General features: G+C 42.6%; 3 protein-coding genes and 1 long non-coding RNA gene across 4 annotated transcripts in view; 2 read left to right on the forward strand and 2 right to left on the reverse strand.

Moving 5' to 3' along the window:
• LOC116224748 overlaps positions 1-3708 on the forward strand; it is a 6894-nt gene extending 3186 nt beyond the window's left edge. Inside the window, exons 8-9 of the mRNA XM_031585542.2 lie at positions 5-598; positions 2808-3708. Coding sequence (XP_031441402.1) covers positions 5-598; positions 2808-2903 — 690 coding nt within the window. The 3' untranslated portion in view covers positions 2904-3708. The remainder of the gene's footprint in view (positions 1-4; positions 599-2807) is intronic.
• A 1775-nt stretch (positions 3709-5483) lies between these two features.
• LOC116224703 lies at positions 5484-8657 on the reverse strand. Its single transcript, XM_042710526.1, has 5 exons — positions 8484-8657; positions 7503-7610; positions 6846-7274; positions 5830-6347; positions 5484-5651 (listed from the first exon to the last, which is right to left on the reverse strand). Exons 3-5 carry the CDS (start codon positions 7108-7110, stop codon positions 5484-5486), a joined length of 951 nt encoding a protein of 316 aa, XP_042566460.1. The 5' UTR covers positions 7111-7274; positions 7503-7610; positions 8484-8657.
• A 73-nt stretch (positions 8658-8730) lies between these two features.
• LOC116224640 lies at positions 8731-10874 on the reverse strand. The gene is made up of 3 exons (XR_004165666.2): positions 9607-10874; positions 9258-9349; positions 8731-8959 (listed from the first exon to the last, which is right to left on the reverse strand). It is a non-coding gene; the product is annotated as an uncharacterized LOC116224640 (long non-coding RNA).
• An 8232-nt stretch (positions 10875-19106) lies between these two features.
• Positions 19107-20459, forward strand: LOC105904860 (ubiquitin-like). The gene is made up of 2 exons (XM_031585224.2): positions 19107-19827; positions 19999-20459. The coding sequence occupies exons 1-2, from the start codon at positions 19683-19685 to the stop codon at positions 20199-20201; spliced, it is 348 nt and encodes a 115-aa protein (XP_031441084.1). The 5' UTR covers positions 19107-19682; the 3' UTR covers positions 20202-20459.
• The last annotated feature ends 1721 nt before the right edge of the window (positions 20460-22180 follow it).

The following is a 22180-nucleotide window of genomic DNA, read 5'->3' on the forward strand; positions in this document are numbered from 1 at the left end:
AGAGGTGAGAACAGCAGACAAGAACAGCAGATTCAATGCAGCCAAATTGTCCAAGGAGGTTCCCCATAAACTACAACAAGGTCCCAAGAAGGTTCTCAATAAACAACAACAAAGTTCCAAGAAGGTTCCCCCTAAACTACAGCCTTTAATAAAGAAGCCAAACCACAACCGGCTCCCCTCTCTCACCCCTGGGACTGTGCTTGTCCTTCACACTCGGCGCCACCAGGGAAAGCGGGTGGTGTTTCTCAAAGACCTCCCCAGCGGCTTGCTTCTCTTCACCGGCCCTTTCGTCCTAAACAGAGTCCCTCTGAGCAGGGCGTCCCCAAAGTCTGTCACTGCCACGGCTACCAAGGTGGACGTATCTGGGCTGAGGATCCCAGAGACACTAACTGACACGTCTTTCAAGAGGAGGAGACAGAGGAAGCCTGAGAGCGAAGGAGAGGAGGGCCTGGAAATGGGGGTAAAGAGGCTCCGCATAGCAGAGCAGTGGAAGAGGGACCAGAGGGCCGTGGACTCCCAGGTCCTTAACTGTATTAGGAAGGTTCCTTGGGTGAGGAGGTTCCTGAGCTCTGAACCGTACCAACGTGGTCTGTTGAAGGTAAGACAGAATGTTGATGCGGTCTCTTTGGTCACATGTAAGGCAGACATGCAGCATTCAGTCAGGAACATCACGCAGAAGGGCACAGATGTCTAACAATGTGACTTCAGAAAAATGAAATACTGTGTTCAGGAAATATTTCTGTGAGGCAAGCTATGGTATAGCTTCATTGTATATGCATCTTTATTCTGAAACTGTTCCATTCAAGTTGTAGCTCTGATAATGTTTTGTACCTTGCTTAAAATACAGTACAAATAAAATTCCATTGAAAATACCTCTGAGTTTTATATTTGAATGTAAAGGTAGACTACTGCCCCAGCCAGAGACAGTAATAACAGCAACTGTGGCTACCCAATGCACAATTTTACTATACAGGAAAAACAAAATAAACATTATGTTAAATGTAAAAATAACATTATCTTAATACAACTTTTAATATTGCTCTATTCTCTTTAAATATGGAACACAACATTTCTATTTAATACTACAGCACCATACAAATATCAGCACACTGCTTCACTTTGTCAGAACGCTTTCATCAAAAATATAATAACGTTTTAGCAATCATAATTTTGGTTAATAGAATATTCGAAATTGCGAGAAACCTCAAGACTAAAATTATGCGTTAATGTGTACATGATGGCACTTAAGTCTATCTTGATGAGTGTAATGAGGAATTTATTCAATAAAATAGAAAGATGCATTTCACCCATTTTCTGAGACAGATAGATTACTGCTCTACGCGTATTGCTCTAACTCCCTTGTCTAGAACTGACACTTAATCCAACTGTAATCTCACTAAAGACTCAACACAACTATAATCCCCACAGTAACTCTATTTGTCAGAACTCCAAGGAACCCTTTTCCATAACACTGTTTGTGGTGTTAGTGGACAGCTACTTGTACTGCCTCCACACTAGGACTGACAGCTGGAGAGGTGCCACATCTCTAAGGCACGGGAAGCATGGATGGCTCGTTCGGGAACAAACAGTGTTCACAACACCACCTGGCAGCGACGGCCATTTTTTTGCACGCCGATCTGTTGTGTTCGGTCACTTGGCTGCAGGGTCAGACAGGTGCGAATGGAAGGACACACCACGTTCTCAACGTCCTGGAGAACGACGTTGTGACATGTCAGCAGCTTCTCGACATCAGGGTAGCCACATTGAGCGCTGCGGCAGTAAATATGGTGTCGGCACACACAGATTGGTCATGTCCATCCTTCCCACATAAGAATGGCACCCCGGACACTTTTGGTGGACACAAAATATCCAGAGTATTAAGTTAAAATCTCCAACCAAGTAAAAACCCTGTCTGAGTCTGAGTAAAACTCTACAACCACAGTGACAGAGTAGCGATTGATGAGTAAAACCAAAAGCTGCTCTCACTGATTCCTGATACTCTCACCGCCATGGTCTCCTCAAAATGACTCTGCTCCTCATCTGTCCAGACAACAATGCTCTAACTGTTCCAATAAAAAACTTTTAATTGCATCTAGTCTTTAAGGACTCATGTAGTTATGTACTTTTACGTAGCTTAACTGCAAAGTGGGAGCTTAATCAGAGTCAGAATCAGGTTTTGGCCAAGTAAGTTTGCACAAACAAGGAATTTGTCTTGGTAAAGTGGTTCTCAGTGTGCTTACACATATTACACAGAATATACATCACAACACAAAACAATACAACAGTGCAATGGTCTAACAGTCCAAGAAGTCTAAAAAGTATATACAAGGAGGAATAGTGCAAAGTGGAGAGTCCAGGAAGTGCAGGGATAAATAAATAATATACGGTATGAGTATGACGGTTATACAGTAAGGGTGAAATAAATAAATATGATTGCGGGAGTAATTGTACATTGATTATTATAATGATCCAGGGTTATTTCACAGTGCCACAGTGGGTTAGCTGTTCAGTAGAGAGACGGCGAGGGGGAAATAAACTCTTTTTGTGTCTGGAGGTTTTGGCGAACAGAGATCTGTAGCGCCTACCAGAGGAGAGCAGTTGGAATAGGTTGTGTCCAGGGTGTGAGAGGTCCCTGAATCTATCCCTTAATCACGTTGATATTTTTGGTGATAATGTTATTTCTTTATGGCCGTCGTCATAACGTGTGTTCCGTGACGTTTTGACTGAAACTTACAGTAATAGATGCTACTAATGGGATGAAATGTATAACACTTAATTATGTCATCTCTCCTTCTTACAAATGTCAGAGTTGGATCAACTGGATGATATCACTTTCCCTCCTGGTGATGTTTCATCGTGATGCAGTCAACATGGATCTTCTTGTCTTCGATTCTATGATGTGAGGCTTCTCTCTTTAGTTCTCCTCCAATAGCCTGTAATGCACAGAAAAGGAGACGCGACACGTTTCTAATGGCTCAAGTAGAAGTGAAACTCAAGATTTCGGTTGTAATTGGTTTGAACATGCACATGGGATTAATGCTATAACAGATTTAAAGACAAATCCATTATTTTCCCTGTTTTGATGCTGCCAGGAGAAGTCTGAGACAATTTCCTTGACAAAAAGTTGTTTATACACTCTGTCGGTTATCATTATGAAGATATTAGGGTGCTAGTATAGGTTCTGTGAATGTTTAGAACTATATGGTTCATTTAGGTAGCAAGATTTGTAAAGTTGAAAATGTTTCCTATTTAACACATAGGTTTAGGCCTAAGAATACACAGTTATTTAATAAAAAGCAGAGAAAAGTTCATTGTGCAAAATTTCTGAAATGTATTGTATCTGTGTCTTAAACAATAAACGCTTCTTAAACAACTCCTTTTCAGTCTGATAGAATCACAAAAACGTTTTCGTCCAGCTCACTTTAAAAGTTTGAATAAATCTTTTTATGAAAACAAACATCTTACACCCTCGTGTATTTCTTGTTTTTTTTTATATAGGAAAGTGGTGATGGATAGTAGTAGTAGTAAGCTAATGTTTACGGTAAGGCTCCTTGACAGTTACGCACGATTGTAATGACCATGGGAGTAAAAAGTGTGAGCTTCTGCAAGCTTTGGTAGGATGTTACCACCGTGGGTTCAAATGTAGTCGTATTTAGGTACTAGTGATAGCTAATCAATATACATTAATATTATATTTCAAGTATATATATATATGAAATCAACCGTAGCTTATTAGTAGTAGCAGTCTGCACCAAAGACATGCCCTATCTACCAGTGAATTGAAGTGTCAAGGAATAACATTTTTGAATAGCTCTTTCAACATAACAGAACGCCAAGGGCCTCATTTACTAATAGGATTGCGCCCATTCCAGGCGTAAAACACTGGGTAAAGACATAAAACCGTATTTCCAAAGGAGGCGCACCTGAGTAAAAGCGCAGATTACCGCTGCTGGGAAGTGGGTGTGGGAAAGTCGGTGTTCGTCGCAAAGAGATGGGAGGAGATGCGTAGTGCGCCTAATTATGTATTAGTAACGAAACAAGAGGTGTTTTAGCATGACATATCAGCTGCTAAATGAAAACTATGTGCCTGCGAGAAATTTGAAAAATACGATCAGAAATGTTTTTAAATGTTTATATTTGATAAATCATTTAATAGGCATACAAACAAATAGAATTACAAACTGTCCCACCAGCTAGCTGTTCGGGAAAAGTTCGGCCAAGTCTTACCCAGAATCGCTGCTCATTGTATGGTTTAAACACTTATAGTTCAAGCCAGGGGCGGTTTTAGGCACGGGCGACCCGGGCAGCCGCCCGGGGCGGCACTTTCTCATAAGACATGGGGGGCGGCAAGAGCACTTAAATTTTTTTTTTATCTGGGCCGCGAAACGGTTTTCTATTATCCATCATATCACTGTGTGTGGAATTGGCAAATTGGCGCCCCCTGCAGCTGCAGGCGCCTCTGCTCGCTAAGAAGGAATGAACTTTCACACCTATATTGTGCGAGCCCAATTAAAATGGAGCGCCATCTAGTGTCCCACACAAGATTAAAACATGAACCCAAATGGCTCCTACAGTCACACCTCGACTTTCTTCCAAATAACGCATATTCATAACATTGTAATTACAGGCCTATAATTCCTGCACGTTTTCGTTTTTCTGAATTGTGTGAAATGGCTAATACAAATAGGTAATATGTAACACACCCTAAAAGGGAGGTTGAGGCTCAGACGCAAAGCTCAGAATACGTGCAAGAGAAATCAGAACACCGTGCTTAATAATAAAAGAGATTTATTTAGCGACTCCAGGGAATTGATAATAAATATAAAACATTAAAAATGCGCTTCCTAAAAGTAGTGCCAGCACTCAAAGTTCAAATGTCTGTCTGGGTGTCCAGGTAGGTTCGTATGGTTTCAGCACCGTGCGCGTCAGTCTCGTTCTCCCGGGACACGGCCAAGCCAGACGCTCTTCTGGTTCTCTGATTCTCATTCACACACACGACACAGCTTGGACAGGGTCAATGGCCGGCAGTCCGCAAGCAACTCTCCTCTGGTCCAACCTTAATACATGGACACAGCGTCAGACAATACTCTATTACAATTAAATGAAACCCAGAGAAAGTATAGAGCCCACACCAAAGAATATCGCGATCACCAACCTTAATACATGAACACAGCGTCAGACAATACTGTCATTAGCTTGTGGACACGGGTATAAATAGGAACATTGTGATGGGAAACACCTAAGGAGGGGAGTGGCATAATGCTAGGCACCTGTGCTTAATTAGTGATCACGCTACACACGTGCGGTAGAAAAGGTTCGTGCTCAGTGCTCAATTAAAGTGTGCCAATCACCACTACACTCATGTGAAACACTACACATCACTCAGAACACACCGTGAATCACTGCAAACAACCCTCAGGCCCAAAACACCATGTTACATCCTTCCCTGCTGTAAAGTCAGTGTCCCAATGACTATGCCCATACTAGATGTATAAGTTATTGGTTTCCATATTTGGTTGGAGGAATCCCAATGTTAGCCCTGGTGGATCGTCTAGGTTGGTCAAGCTCGAGTCTCTGCCCGTCTCTGACATCTGGATGGTTGTGGTCTGGTCGTTGCCCGCCTCGCGCCACATCACCATCTGGCCTCGCACCTGTAGGGGCCCAAACCCCTACCCAGGGGAAACTCATCGTGGCTCTACTTGTCTCTGCTGGCTGGGGGTCAATCGTGGCTTCTCCACGCCTAGGGGTCCTCCCAACTGCTCTGGGGGTTTCAGCTGCCATCTCCACAGGGGGAAAAGAGCAAGGCCTTAACATGTTACAATGGACCACTTTCTCAGCTCCCTGCCCTTGCTCTGGTCTGACCACATAGACTGGCAGTTCTGGGTTAGTTTGTTTTTCCACTATATAAGGCACCACCTCCCACTTGTCGGCCAGCTTACCTCGGCCCCTTGCCCTCATGTCTCTCATCATCACCCGCTCGCCTGGCAATAGGGGAGAGTTCTCAGCGTTGTGGTCATAGTGTCGTTTTTGTCTGGTTCTCTCAATGTCTGTGTGCTTCCCTGCTTTCTCATAGGCATACCTCAGACGCTGTTGATGGCACTTTACCCAGTCCTCCACCGACGCGCAGCCAGTCTCATCTGGTATTCCCAACAGGCAGTCCTGAGGAAGGGAGCCGTGTCTACCGAACAGCAGATAGTAGGGAGTATACCCTGTGGCGCTGTGGGTTGTGTTGTTGTACACCTGGATCATCTCCTGCAGATGATCATGCCAGCGGCGCCGCTCCTCTCCCAGGGTTCCTAACAGCCCCAACAGTGTCCGATTAAATCGCTCACACCCACCATTTCCTGCTGGGTGATAAGGCGTGGTATGACTTTTAGTTATTCCATACAGTCTACACAGATCTTTCATTAGCTGGGATTCAAAATTGGCACCTTGATCAGACAACAAGCGTCGGGGAGAGCCAAAAGGCTGGATTACCTTCTGCCACAGGGCCTTTGCTGTTGTCACAGCTGTCTGATCCCTAGTGGAGGAAGCCCATGCATATTTAGTAAAGTGGTCAACCATTACCAATACATTATGATGGGGATCCTCTGGGTGACCTATAGTCAGATAGTCTATGGATAACAGTTCCAGGGGAGCTGAGGTTCTGATTGGCACTAAAGGAGCTAGTTTTGCCACAGTGGGGGCTTTTCTTAGGGCACAGGTCTGGCAGGTAGCACACCAATTGGTAATGTCTCTAGTAAGGTTGGGCCAATAGAACCTGGCATGGATCAGTGCAGCAGTCTTTTCTGCACCCCAGTGACCCGCCTGGTCATGGTACAGATTCCAGATGTGGACTCGCTCACCTGCTGGGGCGACAATTTGGGTTCGTAGATCCACTTCCTTGGGGTCCTGAAACGTCCGGCACAGCACACCGTCTTTGCACCTCAACCGATCCCATTGTCGCAGTATTTCTAGGACCTCTTTGGACTCCGCTTGTCGTTCCAGTCTGTTAGGGTGTTGGCCTCTCTGGAGGAAGTGTAGCACTCTCCTCAGCGTGGGGTCACTTTCTTGTAGACTCTTCCACTGAGCCCATGTTCTGTCAGGCTGGAGTGGGGTACCCTGTTCCATTGTAGTCCCCTGGTCATCAGGCTCCTTGGTTCTCCAGCCCACCCCCACACACAGGGCAGTCACTGTTGACGGCTGAACCTCCCGGAAGCCTGGTATCTCCAGTCCCTCTCGCTCTTCCCTCTGGTCTGGGACTGCTGTCTCTGGGGGGAAGCGGGACAATGCATCTGCACTCTGGTTATTACGTCCTGGCCGATACTTAATCTCAAACTGAAAGCCGGCAAGGCGGGCAGCCCATCTCTGTTCATGACTACCCAATTTAGCAGAGTTGAGATGCACAAGCGGGTTATTGTCTGTGTATACTACAAAGGGTGCAGGCGTTAGGTACTCTGCACTCTTTTCTGTGATGGCCCACTTCAATGCGAGGAATTCTAATTTAAAAGAACTGTAGTTACTGTCATTTCTTTCAGTTGGATGTAGGCTCCGGCTAGCGAAAGCGATGACTCGCTCCTTACCCCCCTGCACCTGGGCGAGCACTGCCCCCAGGCCTCTGTTGCTGGCATCTGTATAGAGTACAAAAGGCAGTGTGAAATCAGCAAATGCTAAAATGGGAGAAGTGGTTAAGGCCTCCTTTAGGGTAGCAAAAGCTACATCACATGTGTGGTTCCAGCCAGTGAGGGCATGAGAAGGCCTCTTTTTACTACTCTGTGTTGGACCTAGCCCTGTTAGCAGTTCATGTAAGGGGCTGGCAATCTTGGCAAAGTCTTTAACAAAGCGGCGGTAGTAGCCCGCTAAGCCTAGAAATGAGCGCAGTTCTTTTACCGTCATGGGGGTCGGCCAGCCCTGCACACACTTCACCTTGTCAGGATCTGGAGACACCCCTTTGTTTGACACCCGATGGCCCAAGTACTGGACCTCCTGTCGCAGCAGGCAACACTTGCTAGGTTTCAATTTGAGTCCATGGCTAGTTAGTCTGCTGAAGATAACATCCAAGTGGGTTAGATGTGTGTCAAAGTCAGGGGAAAACACAATAACGTCATCTAGATAAATCAGCAGAGACTCTTGGTTTTGATCTCCTAGACAGGTTTGCATAAGCCTCTGAAATGTAGACGGAGCATTACAGAGACCAAACGCCATCCTATCAAATTCATATAGTCCCATTGGAGTAGTAAATGCTGTCTTCTCCCTATCTTTTGGAGCCATCTGGACTTGCCAGTATCCTGAGTGCAAGTCTAGAGTACTGAAAAACTTAGCATTGGTCAGGCTGGCAAGGGATTCTTCGATGCGAGGGAGGGGATACGCATCTTTGTGTGTCAATAGATTTAACTTGCGGTAATCCACACAAAATCTCAGAGTCCCATCTTTCTTCCTAACTAACACAATGGGAGATGCCCATGGGCTGGTACTTGGTCTGACAATCTTTGAATCAATCATACCTTGAATGAGGGTTTTCACTTCCTGGTACAGGTGGCGAGGCACATGACTGTGGCGTCCTCTCACAGGTGCGGCGTCTCCTGTCGGGATCACATGCTGTATGGTGCTCGTCTTCCCATAGTCCTCGTCATGACAAGAAAACACAGCCTGATGCTTGTGTAACAGTTCCTGTAATTTCAGTCTTTGGGCTGGGGAGATATCAATGTTGTTAACATCCACTAGGGTTAACATCCATCCGTGTCCTGTACAATGTCTGCTGGTTCCACTACAAATGCCTTAGCCAGCTTCTGGTGGCGTCGTAGGTAGACCGGGGTGCTGCTTATGTTTCTCACTCTGATGGGTAACCTTCCCTGCTTGACCGTTGATACTGCTCGAGCGGTGAGCACATCAGACTCCCCAAAGGGCTCCACTAGGCACTGGTAATCCCGTTTCTGAATGCCAGCCTTGGTACGGCCCCACACCAGGACTTCACTGTGTCCTGGAATTCCAGAGGGTAACGGTTAATAGTGCGTACATACCCTGTAAACCCATCGCTGGCTGCAAATCTGGCCTCCTTTGCACATACTCTCATGGCGTTGCGCCACGACTGCTGTTGAAAGCGTTCACTGGACAAAGAGGGCACAGTCAGATTGTCTTTGGTCAGTGTATCCCAGCAATGCTTAATTATGTTGGTTCCCACTAAACCATTTGTATTAGCCAAGCAATGATCTTTAACCACTACAACGCCACAGCCAGGGAAGAGCACATCACCCACCTTCACGTCCAACAGTACATACCCCAGGTACGGAATCGCGAGGCCGTTTGCTGCTTGTAGTGCCAACCATGCTGAAGGGTCTTCAAGTAGTGCCCCCTGCTGGCCAAAATGTTCCTGGAAAAAAACTCCCTCATCAATGTTACTTGTGATCCCGTGTCTAAGAGACAGTGGATAGGCACCCCATTAAATTGCAGTGCAACCACAGGGACCCCTCTGAATCTTTATTTGGGCCGTTGTTGTTCCCACTACCCACTGTCTGGCCCGCCACAGTGGTGCTAACTAGTTTAAAGGAGCCGGTCCAGACGGATTGGATACTCTACAGTAACGGGCAGTATGTCCTGATTGTGCACAGTTGTTGCATATTGGCCTACCTTGCTCGTCATACTGATTGGCTGCTGGACGCCATGGGGCCCTGCGGTCAGGTGTATGATGATTCCGTCCCTGCGTCGATGTTTGTTGCGCCCTTCTTGGCGAGGCCTGTTGGAGCTCTGTTCGAATTTCACTTATCAAGCATTGAGACAGTTCATTAAATTTACTTGCTATCTGATCATTCATTTCCTCTTTTAATTGTCTTTTCATTTGTTCTAGGTCGCTGTTAAGTGAGGAAGAATGCCCCCTAGTGGCGAAACACTGTACTTGATCCTGTTTTGCCCCATATGCGCGTTCACGTACTAACATTTCCGTTTTTACTTGTTCGAATGTTACGTCATCATTTAGGAGGACTTTACTTCTAAACTCACCCCGCATGTCTGGATCTCTTAGGCCATCAATGAGAACATCACGGAGCAGGACATCCTCGTCTCTTAGTCCTCGAGCATCTCTCCTTTTCAGCCTGGCAAAGTGTTCTTGAATCCGGAGTGCAAAGCTATCAATATCTTCTTGAGGCTCTTGGGTGATATTAAAAAACTGGGCGCGCAGGACCGAGGCAGAGGCTTGATCTCCGTATAGCTCTTCTAATTTTTTAAATATCAATTCAGCTGTGTTTCTTCTCTCTTGGGGTAGAATTAGAATTTGTCTTTTTGCGGTCCCTTCCAAGCAGCTAAGTGTAAAGTCCGCTCTGAATTCGACCGGAATCTTTTGGAGATTAAATAGTGTGTTTAACTGTCTCTTCCATTCTCCAAGACTACAGTCTGAATCTTTGCCTCGAAACTTGAATATAATCATGTTTGCCATGTATATTGGCATCATTCTGGGGCTTGCTGAACTACCTGGCTCAGTCATAATTTCTCTTGCACGACTCTAATTGTTTCTTTACGTCCTGCCGACTACGCCAGTTGTAACACACCCTAAAAGGGAGGTTGAGGCTCAGACGCAAAGCTCAGAATACGTGCAAGAGAAATCAGAACACCGTGCTTAATAATAAAAGAGATTTATTTAGCGACTCCAGGGAATTGATAATAAATATAAAACATTAAAAATGCGCTTCCTAAAAGTAGTGCCAGCACTCAAAGTTCAAATGTCTGTCTGGGTGTCCAGGTAGGTTCGTATGGTTTCAGCACTGTGCGCGTCAGTCTCGTTCTCCCGGGACACGGCCAAGCCAGACGCTCTTCTGGTTCTCTGATTCTCATTCACACACACGACACAGCTTGGACAGGGTCAATGGCCGGCAGTCCGCAAGCAACTCTCCTCTGGTCCAACCTTAATACATGGACACAGCGTCAGACAATACTCTATTACAATTAAATGAAACCCAGAGAAAGTATAGAGCCCACACCAAAGAATATCGCGATCACCAACCTTAATACATGAACACAGCGTCAGACAATACTGTCATTAGCTTGTGGACACGGGTATAAATAGGAACATTGTGATGGGAAACACCTAAGGAGGGGAGTGGCATAATGCTAGGCACCTGTGCTTAATTAGTGATCATGCTACACACGTGCGGTAGAAAAGGTTCGTGCTCAATGCTCAATTAAAGTGTGCCAATCACCACTACACTCATGTGAAACACTACACATCACTCAGAACACACCGTGACCATCACCATCACCATTACACATCGCCAGCACTTTCAACTATTATTCATATATAAAGAACACGTATCATTTCCTCCATTAACTTTAATATATTCAAATCACTGACTGAACTTTATACTCCTCTTTGCGATTTGTATTCACACTCATGGTACCTATTTTTCGAAAATGTTCTGAAGTGTCTTCTGAAATGTGTTCTTACGGAAGTTCAACGTAAGAAACGATCTCCACCTTATTAATGAACACCTGAAAATTGGTTCTTACACAGCCGAAGTGTTCTCAGCTGTGCGGATTGAGGATGAGGATTCTTAAATTAAACGCACCTGGATTTGCATACATACACGCCCCGCCAGGGCACGCAACCGTAGTGACGTGTACAGTCAGCCCTTCTAACATGGAGCGGCCCGTGGGGCATCTGGTGGTTTTGAGGAATTGCATTTAAGAAAACTCTGGGCCATTTACGACTGTTATTTCGCGTGACAGTGTCAGTGATACAAGGTAAGTTGTGGCGTTGACTTGGCCAATGTTAGCTTGCTTTTCACAGATGAGGTAACGTTCCCTATTAACTAGCCTAGCTAACGTTAGGTAGTTAAATGTCCAAAATTGAGACCGTTATGATCAGGTAAAATAAGCAAACTAGCGCTGTTGTCATCGTCGAGATTATCTGTTTTAATAAGTTAGCCGTAGTCACTTAGTTACAATCGATGAGCAAGCTATCCATGGTGGTAGTTGTAAAGAGGGCAATCTTATAATTTCTAATAGCTTATGTAAAATAAGTTAACCAGCTAGCTTGTTATGCTAAAATCACCGTGTTACACACAATACTAACATTATAAACAATGTTAATATGTTATCTAGATTAGATAGTGAGGTCATAATAACACATGAGTATACTGATATTGTTTTTTATTAGCATGTGACTATAATGCAACCCGGGCCAGCAGAGTTAGTTTAAGTTCTGTTACTTAACTTATTGTTTTGTTATGCACCTTCAACACCCCTACACACACACAATCACACACCCAGCATGCAACACTACTGATACCACTGATGTTCACACCCCATCGTATGTTCTATTCTGTTAATTTCTACAATATAGTTCATACTAATTCTACCCTCTGATTCTAGTTTATTTATTGGGTGGATATTCATTGTATTGAGTGGGCAGCGCGCTGTGTACTGAGTGGGCCGCGCGCCGTGTATTGAGTGGGCCGGTCTGACAGTAACTCCCGGGCCACTTTTTCCCCCCAGTCCGCCCCTGGAAGGGATTATGCCTTAGGAGAAGGGAATAGGATTTAGGAGAAGGGATTATGCCTTAGAAGGGAGTATGCCTTAGTTCCACGTTAGAATCCAGTGCAGGACTGTGCTTTACATAACATGGATTTCATGCCAGTACACAGGTGTTCAGCATTTCTATAGAGAGGCAAATGTGCGTAAATGTGCACTGGCTCATCTGTCAAAATAAATCACCGGAGCAAAGATGGCAAACATGGCCGCAGGCAGTGACAGGGGGCAGGCCGATACTCCCTGAACACATAACCCTCATTGTTGCGGTCGTGCTTGACAGTCAGACCAGCTCGACCACTTACTCTTCCAGGTAACCTGGACTGAACATACATAACATATCTCAATCTTGCTCCAGGGGAGCCCAACCCCTTTTCAAAAGTCTCTCTGCTCTTTCACAGCAGCGTGAATAGTTGCAGTATAGTTATAAGGTCTCTGACAGCCATAATCAGGGGTTTTCAGTCGATCAAAAGCATGGAGAGTGAGTGAGGGACACAGAGACTGTGTAGACAAATTAGAGACATAAAATATAAAGCCTACAAAGAAACTGTGTGTGTGTGAGTGTGAGTGTGTGTGTGTGTGTGTGTGTGTGTGTGTATAGAGCAGGGAGTAATTAGTGTGTGACAAATATGAGGGGAGGACGTGAGAAATGAAAAGCCTACAGCAAAGACAACATAAGAGGAAGTGGAAAAAGAAGAACTGATTGGTATGCACTACACATGGGTTGAGATGGGTTGAGCATGCTCAGTGCAGACATGAGGCTACTGCAAGCACACCAGCATGAGAGATGAGTCCAAATAAATTGCTGAGCAAATATTGCTGCCCATTCCCAATCTTTTGAACTTCACCTTAGTATTCATTAGTCCTCTGGTGGGTAGCATCTACTGGCCTTAACTCTCTCCCATTCAACACATTTGGTGTGAACTGTACCTTGGCAAAGCGGTTGCTTCCTGTTCTCTCCTTGTGCAGATTGTACTCCAGCAGCCTCTTGCACACATTCTCTACTACTTCGATGAAGCGCATGTCACTGGGGAAGGAGAGAGGTAGCAAGCAAGTGTGAGGAACTGAAAGTACACTACACTGTCTGGACAAGATGTGAAGAGTTTAAAAGAAAGTGACACGTATAACAGAAAATATTATATGATTCAAATATTATTTCTTATGGTTGTATGAAGCTAGGTTTCTTAGTTGTTGTCGACTATAACAAACAAACAAGGACGGATGTCCTCCTGATCTTCACTGTAGGAATTACCACAGACTCCCTATATTATATGATTCAAATATTGTTTCTTATGGTTGTATGAAATTAAGATAATAATTTCTTAATTATCCACTCAAACAAACAACTCCAGATTTAAGAAAAAATGATCAAAAACATAGCTCTGTTCCTTTACTTAAGACAGAGTAAAAGACACAGGCTCTGCCGGTGTATATTAATATCAGACTGACTTACGATTTCACATATTTGATTGGTGCTGATCCCTTGCTGTCAATGAAGCGGTAGTTGGTGTCAATCACTTCTTTTGTCTTCCAAGTTTCGTCAAATGCAGACTTATTTTCGATGCTTACAAACTTACTTACTTACTAAAAAAAAAAAAAATGACAGTTTCAGTATTATTGTGAAGCCTGTGCTGAGGAAAAGGACTATATTCTATATTCTTATAAGATTACTTTAACATTAACTGGTCTGCAGATCATCTAGAACATGTTTTCTGACCCAGTAATGTGCAGGGAACATGGTAACAGTGAAACAACAACATTTAATAATTAATAGACATCATAGTTTTGAACATGTTCCATTACAATCGACAACCGTTCTATTGCTTTGCATAGTTAGAAATGATCTGGAACATAGATGTCTGTTACCTAATTTTATTTTATAGTCTTGAATTATATTGCAGCACATTTCACAAAGCAACGCCGGTGCTTCTTAAGGCCCCGTCACACCATAACGTTCTGGTCAACTTTCTATGACGTTAGAGGAAACGTTGGTAATCGTCCATGGTCACTGGTATAGCGCCAGAAGAGCGTTGTGTGAAAGCTGGTGAACGCTGTAATCGTCAGTAATCGTCGGTGATCAGCGGAGAGCGCTGGTCCGAATTTTTTTTTTTTAACAGGCACAAAAGTTCTCATGGAGACCAGCATTCTTCAACGTTTAATTTAAACGCTGGAGAACGTTTGTGGAACGTTTTACTAACGTTGCACGCGTTTGGCTATCGTTAGTCAGTTGTTACCCTAGCGTTACTTGGTTGTTATTAATCGTTTGCCTTGCAGTGAACAACTCACTAGCGACCTGTCAACGACCACTGAACGGACCCCTAGCACACGCAGTGTGTGACTAACGTCAAACGAACGTCATATGGCGTCCAATGAGCGTCATTTAGCGTTTCCCGAACGTCCATGCATGTAGGGTAGACTGAATACAGTTGATGCACCCGAAATAACTTGTGTGCGCAGCAATCCTGAGACGTGATTTTTAGTTTGGACATGCTTACTAACGTCATCATTGATCCCGGGAAATTTTAGCACCTAACCCATCTCTCGTACGAAGATTTCGGCGAAAGTTTCTTCACCAAGGGAAGATCTTGATTTTATCATGTCCCTTCTACAATTAATATGTTATTAACCATACGTGATCAACAAACACAACTTACATCATTGCAAACGTTATTCTGTGCACTATACATCTACATATTCCATGCTATCATGTCATGCAAGGTCATTGCATAATCTAGCGAAAAGCGTGAGGTGGTCAGCGGGGTACAGTTGACACACAATGTCTCAACTGTACCCGCGATAAGCAGGTTAGAAGTCAAAGTTAGACAACAAACAAAGCAAATGAAAATAAAATGTTATATTTTTGATATTGGAACTGTCCTATATGAATGGGTGTCTTTTCAAACATGAAAGTAATAAGAATGATTCATCTTGGGGTCTAAATAAGCAAGGTGGGAGATCGGGTACAGTTGATACAGCTTGATTGTGATATAGCCTGTATTTTCAATCCTTGGTCAGTCACCATCGATGGGTTTAAATGGGTGTCTCAACTGTACACATTCTACCCTATATAAACCGATGCTTTTTAAGTAGGGTTCAGTTGATTTTGGGCTACCGTAGAGAACACCCACTATGGAGGATCCAGAAAGACTAAGGAGGGTATATGCTTGCTTAAGCCCAGCATGAAGTAGATGAACTGAACTTGAACATACTGTAGCTGAGCACTGTTATAGCTGGTGCTGTTCCATGTCAGATGGATATGATATGAAGACTCTTGTGACATGGACAATGTGTGTGGATGTGTTGATGTTTTCTAATAATAAACATTGAGAAACACAAATTCAGTGTCAAATTTAAATAATTTATTTTAATAACATAAAACCCCAGGAATAACGCTTGTTATTTCATAAAATCACAGTAATAATAACAGTAAATCTTCGTCCGAAGACATTGCTAGTGAAAGAGGCTTTGTATTCTTCTTACTTTCAGCAGCATTTATCATCTTCTTACTTGCAGCAGCGCTAGTAGCAGAAGCCCCCCTCACACCTTTTCGTCGTCTTGGCGGCATGATGTTCACTGTTCAGATCAACTGAATCCACTATGATTTTCCAGCGTTTTATACCCGTTTGACCATAAAACCCACACGCCAGCAAAACGCTATTCTGTTGTTATTCACACGTTTATCACACGCTCAACACGCTCGTCTAACGTTGACTTATCGCTCGTCGCGCGCCAGTGACACGTCAGCACACGTTCGTCGCGCGCCAGTGACACATCACTTGGTCGCTGTTACACGCTCCTCATGCGTCAGTCCCACGCTAGTCATGCGTCAGTCCCACGCTATTCTGTCATTAGTCACACGCCAGATGTGTCCACCTCGCCCTAGAACGCTCGAAATTGAACGATTAGAAAGTTCAGAGAACGTTGACCAGAACGTTATGGTGTGACGGGGCCTTTACTTCCGTAAGTGGATGTCTATCACGCCAGCGCTGAACCCTGCTCCTGCCACACCCTGCTCCTGCCACACCCCCTCCGGCTACAACTCTCCCACCTACGTCACATTCCCATGTGTTTTGGACTGAAACTTCTGAGCTTTGTGTTTTTTCAATTACAGCGAGTTTTTAATCCAATTCACATGAGTTTTTGTGTTGTCCCCGTTAATGCCCCTGTTCTGGCTGCTTCGAATAAACTCTGCCAGCTCAAGTCTTTGTGTCACCTGAAGTCCCTGACAATGTCAGTGCAGCTGTCAAAAAATGATCCAATAAAAGACGCCAAAGTGTCACCAACTAGCCAATAGTGAAAGAGGGCCAGTGCGCTCTCTCTCTCTCTCACTCTCTCGCTCTCTCTCCTTTAGAATGATAGACTAGGCTACTTATATTAGCCGTAAAATGACAACTACATCTATGATAAACTATAAAGAAATGTGTTGTTGAAAGATTCTGGGAAATGGGGCAAAATGTGGAGGTAAAAGAATTGTTATACTTGTGGAGGCCCAGTATTGAGATGGGTTTTGGTGAAGTCTATATTCTTAATTTTTCTTTTTAAAAACGCATTGTCCTTTTATTGTGTTTTATAATATTGTTGTATTCTGGTCTCTTAACTTATTTTCTTCTTGTATTACCTGTATTTTGTCATTTTATTTGTCTTCTATGGTTCTATTTGTAAGCCTTTTACTCACCTACACTTTCCCTTGTGTATCATGTTAATTATTACATTATTTGTTGAATACCCTTTATGTCCTCTTTTCTCCCCATCTCACACATATAAACACCAAAACAACTAATGGCACACTCCTTTCATATGTAGATTGACCTTTCTCTTTCATTTTAGTAAAAGAAAGGGAAGGAAGCATAAAGCTTCAGGGATTCAGCAGAACAGCTGAGTGATTCTTGCCAACCTGTTAGATCTCTCTAAGATACGGCTCCTGTATGCGGACACACATCTGGAGGACACAGACAAGCTTTCATACCATGGAATAAAGGACAAATCCACACACGTGCTTGCACTACGAGTCCCAGAACGAGGAGAATGGAGAAGGTCCATGGATTTTTTAATTATGGTTAATATAATAAAAATACAAGATACACATATACTTTCAGAAGCACAACCAGGTTTGAAATCTTCTGTTAACAAGCTCAAATGAACATTATGCTGAAGTATCTGTTAACCTCCCATTGGCATTATGTGAATATTTACGCTCCGCATATATATGCTTTATTGGCTGCTATATGAAAATGCACAAAGAAACATAGGCTACATATTTCACATGCAAATAGAAGATATGACAAACTTTATTTGTATTATAAGAACAATTAGGCTTATATGATGGCAAATGTCTTTTCCTCCAAACTGTCTTGAAAATAAAGCTGCATAATAGCACACATTTTATCAAGGGATATTGAGCACTGCACATTGTATTTAAAAGTGTGTTTGTCTGAACTAGATTATTTCACCCATGATGGGATGGAAGTCTGCTTCTCAGCTACAGTGCAAAGACTAAAGTGAGCACTGGTCTCCAAACATTCAGCCTTGAGTTTCAAGCAGAGAAAACAAAACTCCTTCTGGCATCGAACGCAGACAATCATTTTGCACGCGGATGTATCATGCTCTAGAATTAAACCACACGTGGGACAGGCACGTAAAGCTGGACACTGCACTGAGATAAAGTTATGGTAATAGAGTTCTCCAGCTTCTCCAGGTTTGGGTTGATGCACCCCTCATTTTCACACTTGTCAGAGCGAGAAACAGGTCCATTCCAGGTCTTTAAGCACTGCCAGCAGAACTCATAGGCGTGTCCTTTTTCCGCTGTGCAAATTGGGCAGCGAACAGACAAGTCGGTCAGGTCTCTTCGCTCCACAAATGTCTGACAGCCAGGACACTGTTGACAAGCCATCATGCAAAGTTTATAGAACGGTTCAAAGTTTTTTTTAGATGTAGGCACAACAAAAACTGTATTTCGTGCAGGATGGGCTGCTGATAATAAAAAGACTTATTTTTCAAATTGCCATCATGCTGATGTGAGAAATCACACACTCAAGGAGGTCTTTCTTAATATGCTCCAAAGACTTAAATACATCTGCTGTTAAAGGAACATATTGTGAATGAACTGCTTGTGTGGATTGATAGAATGGTCATCATATACAAGAAGTGATGATAACAGTGCAGTAATATTGTTGTGTAAGTAACAACATGTATTACTTTTTTGTAGAACAATAGAATCAACCAAAATACAGTAACCACGGGAAGACTGGACCATTCACTTACTTATATCATCTGGCCTTGTGACAAATTTCAGAGTGGTGTCGCCTGGGTCATAACTTGACATCATCTTGTGATAATGCTGTGTCTCGTCTTAGTGCGCAAATGTAAAGTTAGAGACAGAACTGTGTTTTATGTCAGCATGTGTGTTTCATTTTCATTTCTCTGCTAACCACTCCCAGATAAGAATTTCAGGGAAATCCCTTAATGACTTATCAGAATGTGACAGATAACTGAGGGAATTTTGTTGTTGTCAGGTAGCTGTATTACATAACCCCTAACCCTAACACAGCAGTAGAAAGCTGAACTAAACATCAGGGTTACCACACAGAACATCTAGTTAGCACAAGATATGTTGCTATGATCTTAACAATTAATTCTCTATTCAATCATCCCCATGGGCTTCACCTGGGCTTAGTTTAGAAAACACCCTCACTATTAGAGAACACTGGTCACTTATGCCAGAGAACATTAGCACTGCATACACTTTACCACTAAACCATTTTACCACTATTAGAGATTCTCTCAGTAACCAAATGTTATTGTAAAAATATATAAAAGTAAAACTAAAAGTGTAATGTAAGTTTAAGTGTAACGTCTGAGTATAATGAACACTTTCATTTTCTCTTCCTTCACCATTGTTTTTCTGCTGTTCTGACTCACTTGGGTTTCCCCAGAAAATCCCACTGTGACTTTCTTCCTTATCTGAGTCCAACCTGAATTGAGGAAACGCGATCGTCTTCCAGTACGTTGTCAACAAGACACAAGCCAAGCAAAGAGATTTAAAAAAAAAAAAAAAACATAACCAATGGCACACCCCTTTCCTATGTGGAGCAACCTTTCTCTTTCACTTCAGAAAGTGAAGGAACATAAAGCTTCACAGTGTCAGTAGAACACTGGGTTCCAGTTGATTCTCCTCATCTATCAGCAAAATGGGCAAGATTTACCAAATAACTGTTATTGGAATACAAGGAGAAAATAAAACTATTGATGTTGCAACTACAGAGGAAGACTTCAACAACTCAACTGTTCTTGAATTAAAGAAGAAACTTGTTGAGAAGCTGCCAGGGAACACAGGTGATGACCATTATGTGCTGTGTGTTCATTTCTGTTTTTTTGTTTCGTTTAATTGATTTGTGGTAATGCCTTTATTTCACTCACACATTGACAAGATGCTTGTTCACTTCCTAAATATTTTTTTTCACTTCATCTACTTACACAATGAAATTATTCTTGCCAACCTGTTAGATCCTTCTGAGATACGGCTCCTGTTTGCATCCAAGCAGTTGGAGGACACAGACAAGCTTTCTGACCATGGAATAAAGAATAAATCCACACTCATGTCTGTACTACGCCTGCATGGAGGATGGACACATCCCATGGACTCACTGTTAACTCCCTGTCACCAAGACGGCTACGGCAGCACTATGCTATATTATGGAAGACTATGACTATTGTAAAATATTTCTTGCAAATTTGGACTTTCTTGCAAATTTTTGTATTTCTTTGTGCAGAACGGGCCATAGATCCAATGATTCAATAGATTCCAATGTCCAGACATGTATAGATTGTGTAAAATTGCCTCCATTCTGAATCTTTTCCTTTGATTATGTGTTTAAGCTCATGTGTGTACTGCACGGTTGTATTAGGTTCAAAGGTGACTGTATGCCTAGCATTATCTTGTTGCTACATAAATAAGATTTACAGCAGCTTGTATTTAGTTTATTTTATATTCTATTATGTACAAAGTGCTAATTATCTCCTGCCACTGCTTTCGCAGCTACATTAGCTGAAGAGTTGGTTAATGGGGGCTGACAAGTGTCCAAACAAAATGGAGGAAACTTGAAACATGAAAGGATTTTTCTTTAGCTAAAGAGTCATGAGTCACTGCCTATGGCTTGAGGCTATAGGCTTGAATGCAGCAAGGAAACTGGAATTCAATTTCTCTATGATCTCGTCAGAGTGGTGTCAGGATGACAGCTGTTGTTATTTGCATAATACAGTCAGTATGCAACAAGGAAATGCTGCACCTACGTGCAGAACACAAAATCCTCAAAAAGCCAGCTTCAACTTGACCTAAGTCCAGCCCAAGTAAAACTCCAGCAGTCAGTTTTAAATGTCAGTATTAAATCGACACGATTATGTTGCAGATCAACACACTTTTTAATTTAATATCATGATTTAATAAAAAGATTTTGTATAGTTCATTTTGTGAGGGCTAACTATAAGTTGTTTAAATCTCTGGAGTCTGTATTCACATATTATTGAGGCTGAACTTGAGCTGGATACAAACTTAATTGAATTATGGTTTAAAGTTGCTTTTTAAAGATGTCAGAGCATAACAGAATTCCAGAAGTGCCTGCATGTGAACCCAGGTCAAGAAGGTTCATTTTGTTTTATAATTATGTGGGTTATGATTGCGAATATCAACAGCCTATAAATACATAACAACAATAATACACGTTACGTGTAACACGTACAACACACATCAAACCCCTCTAACTTGAATCAAACGTAGGATTTGTCAAGTGAAGAGAACATAATCTAGTTCTCAAATATGTGACACTAGACACCAATTCTCGTAACGATGCCTGCTGCTAAGAAAGTTGACGGTCTCTCATTCAACAAGGAGCTGGAGGTGGACTCCGGTAATGTGGGCGTTAACTAGTTGAACTAGTGGGTTTCAGTTTTAATTAAGTAGGCTATCTTGCTCGATTTTATGCCATACCGTGTCTTTGGCTGTGGCACTTGTGGCTATTTCATGTTGGCTATTTTGAGACAGTCAGACTGTAAATCAGACTGATTTATAATATTGTAATCTTTTTATTCTAGCTACAATGTAGCTATGTCAAATTTCGAACTAATAGATATTTGAACGGAGTCGTGAACTTTATATTTCATTGAATAAAGATAAGGACGTTTGTAGGCTATTCGTTGTATGTTGATGCACAAATGTACTCACCGTTATGTTTTGCATAGTGTACAGAGACAGGTTTAAAAGAGACAAAAACATGGCCGTTGTTAATGAGTTCCTTTTCACTCAAAAGCAAACAACACACTGTAAAGTTTATCGTATAAGTTCAGTTTTCAAAGAAAGCAAAAATAGAGATGTATACATCCTCGGAAGCGGACTTGCAATCACTTGCTCTGTCAAAGGACACTAAAGGTGAGTGACCTCAACACCTCAGAGGAAATATGGTTGCAGATGATTATATAAACCAATAGACATGGAATTATTATAAGTCTTTTATTTTAACTGTATAGGCCTACTATACTTTTTCCTAATTTTATAGTTTTTTTTTGTCTTTGGATATCAGATGTCCAGCCTCCAGATGTCCAAACCTGTAAGTTTTATGTCAAGTGCAATGCTTTGATATGGGAAATACACTCTAAGAGAGCCAGAACAGTACAATATGTTTTATTATTCACA

Source organism: Clupea harengus, chromosome 18 (genome assembly GCF_900700415.2).
Source record: "Clupea harengus chromosome 18, Ch_v2.0.2, whole genome shotgun sequence".
In the NCBI taxonomy this organism is placed as follows: domain Eukaryota; kingdom Metazoa; phylum Chordata; class Actinopteri; order Clupeiformes; family Clupeidae; genus Clupea; species Clupea harengus.

Bases quoted from the DNA above. Each gene is read 5' to 3' on its own strand.
- LOC116224703 (XM_042710526.1), bottom strand. From the start codon at position 7,110: ATGGAACAGGGTACCCCACTCCAGCCTGACAGAACATGGGCTCAGTGG. The intron at 6,348-6,845 runs GTGAGCGAGTCC...CTTATCACCCAG, and splicing joins CCAAATTGTCGCCCCAGCAG to CAGGAAATGGTGGGTGTGAG. The intron at 5,652-5,829 runs GTGGTCCATTGT...GGGCCCCTACAG, and splicing joins AAGGGCAGGGAGCTGAGAAA to GTGCGAGGCCAGATGGTGAT.
- LOC105904860 (XM_031585224.2), top strand. From the start codon at position 19,683: ATGGGCAAGATTTACCAAATAACTGTTATTGGAATACAAGGAGAAAAT. The intron at 19,828-19,998 runs GTGATGACCATT...CCAACCTGTTAG, and splicing joins GAAGCTGCCAGGGAACACAG to ATCCTTCTGAGATACGGCTC.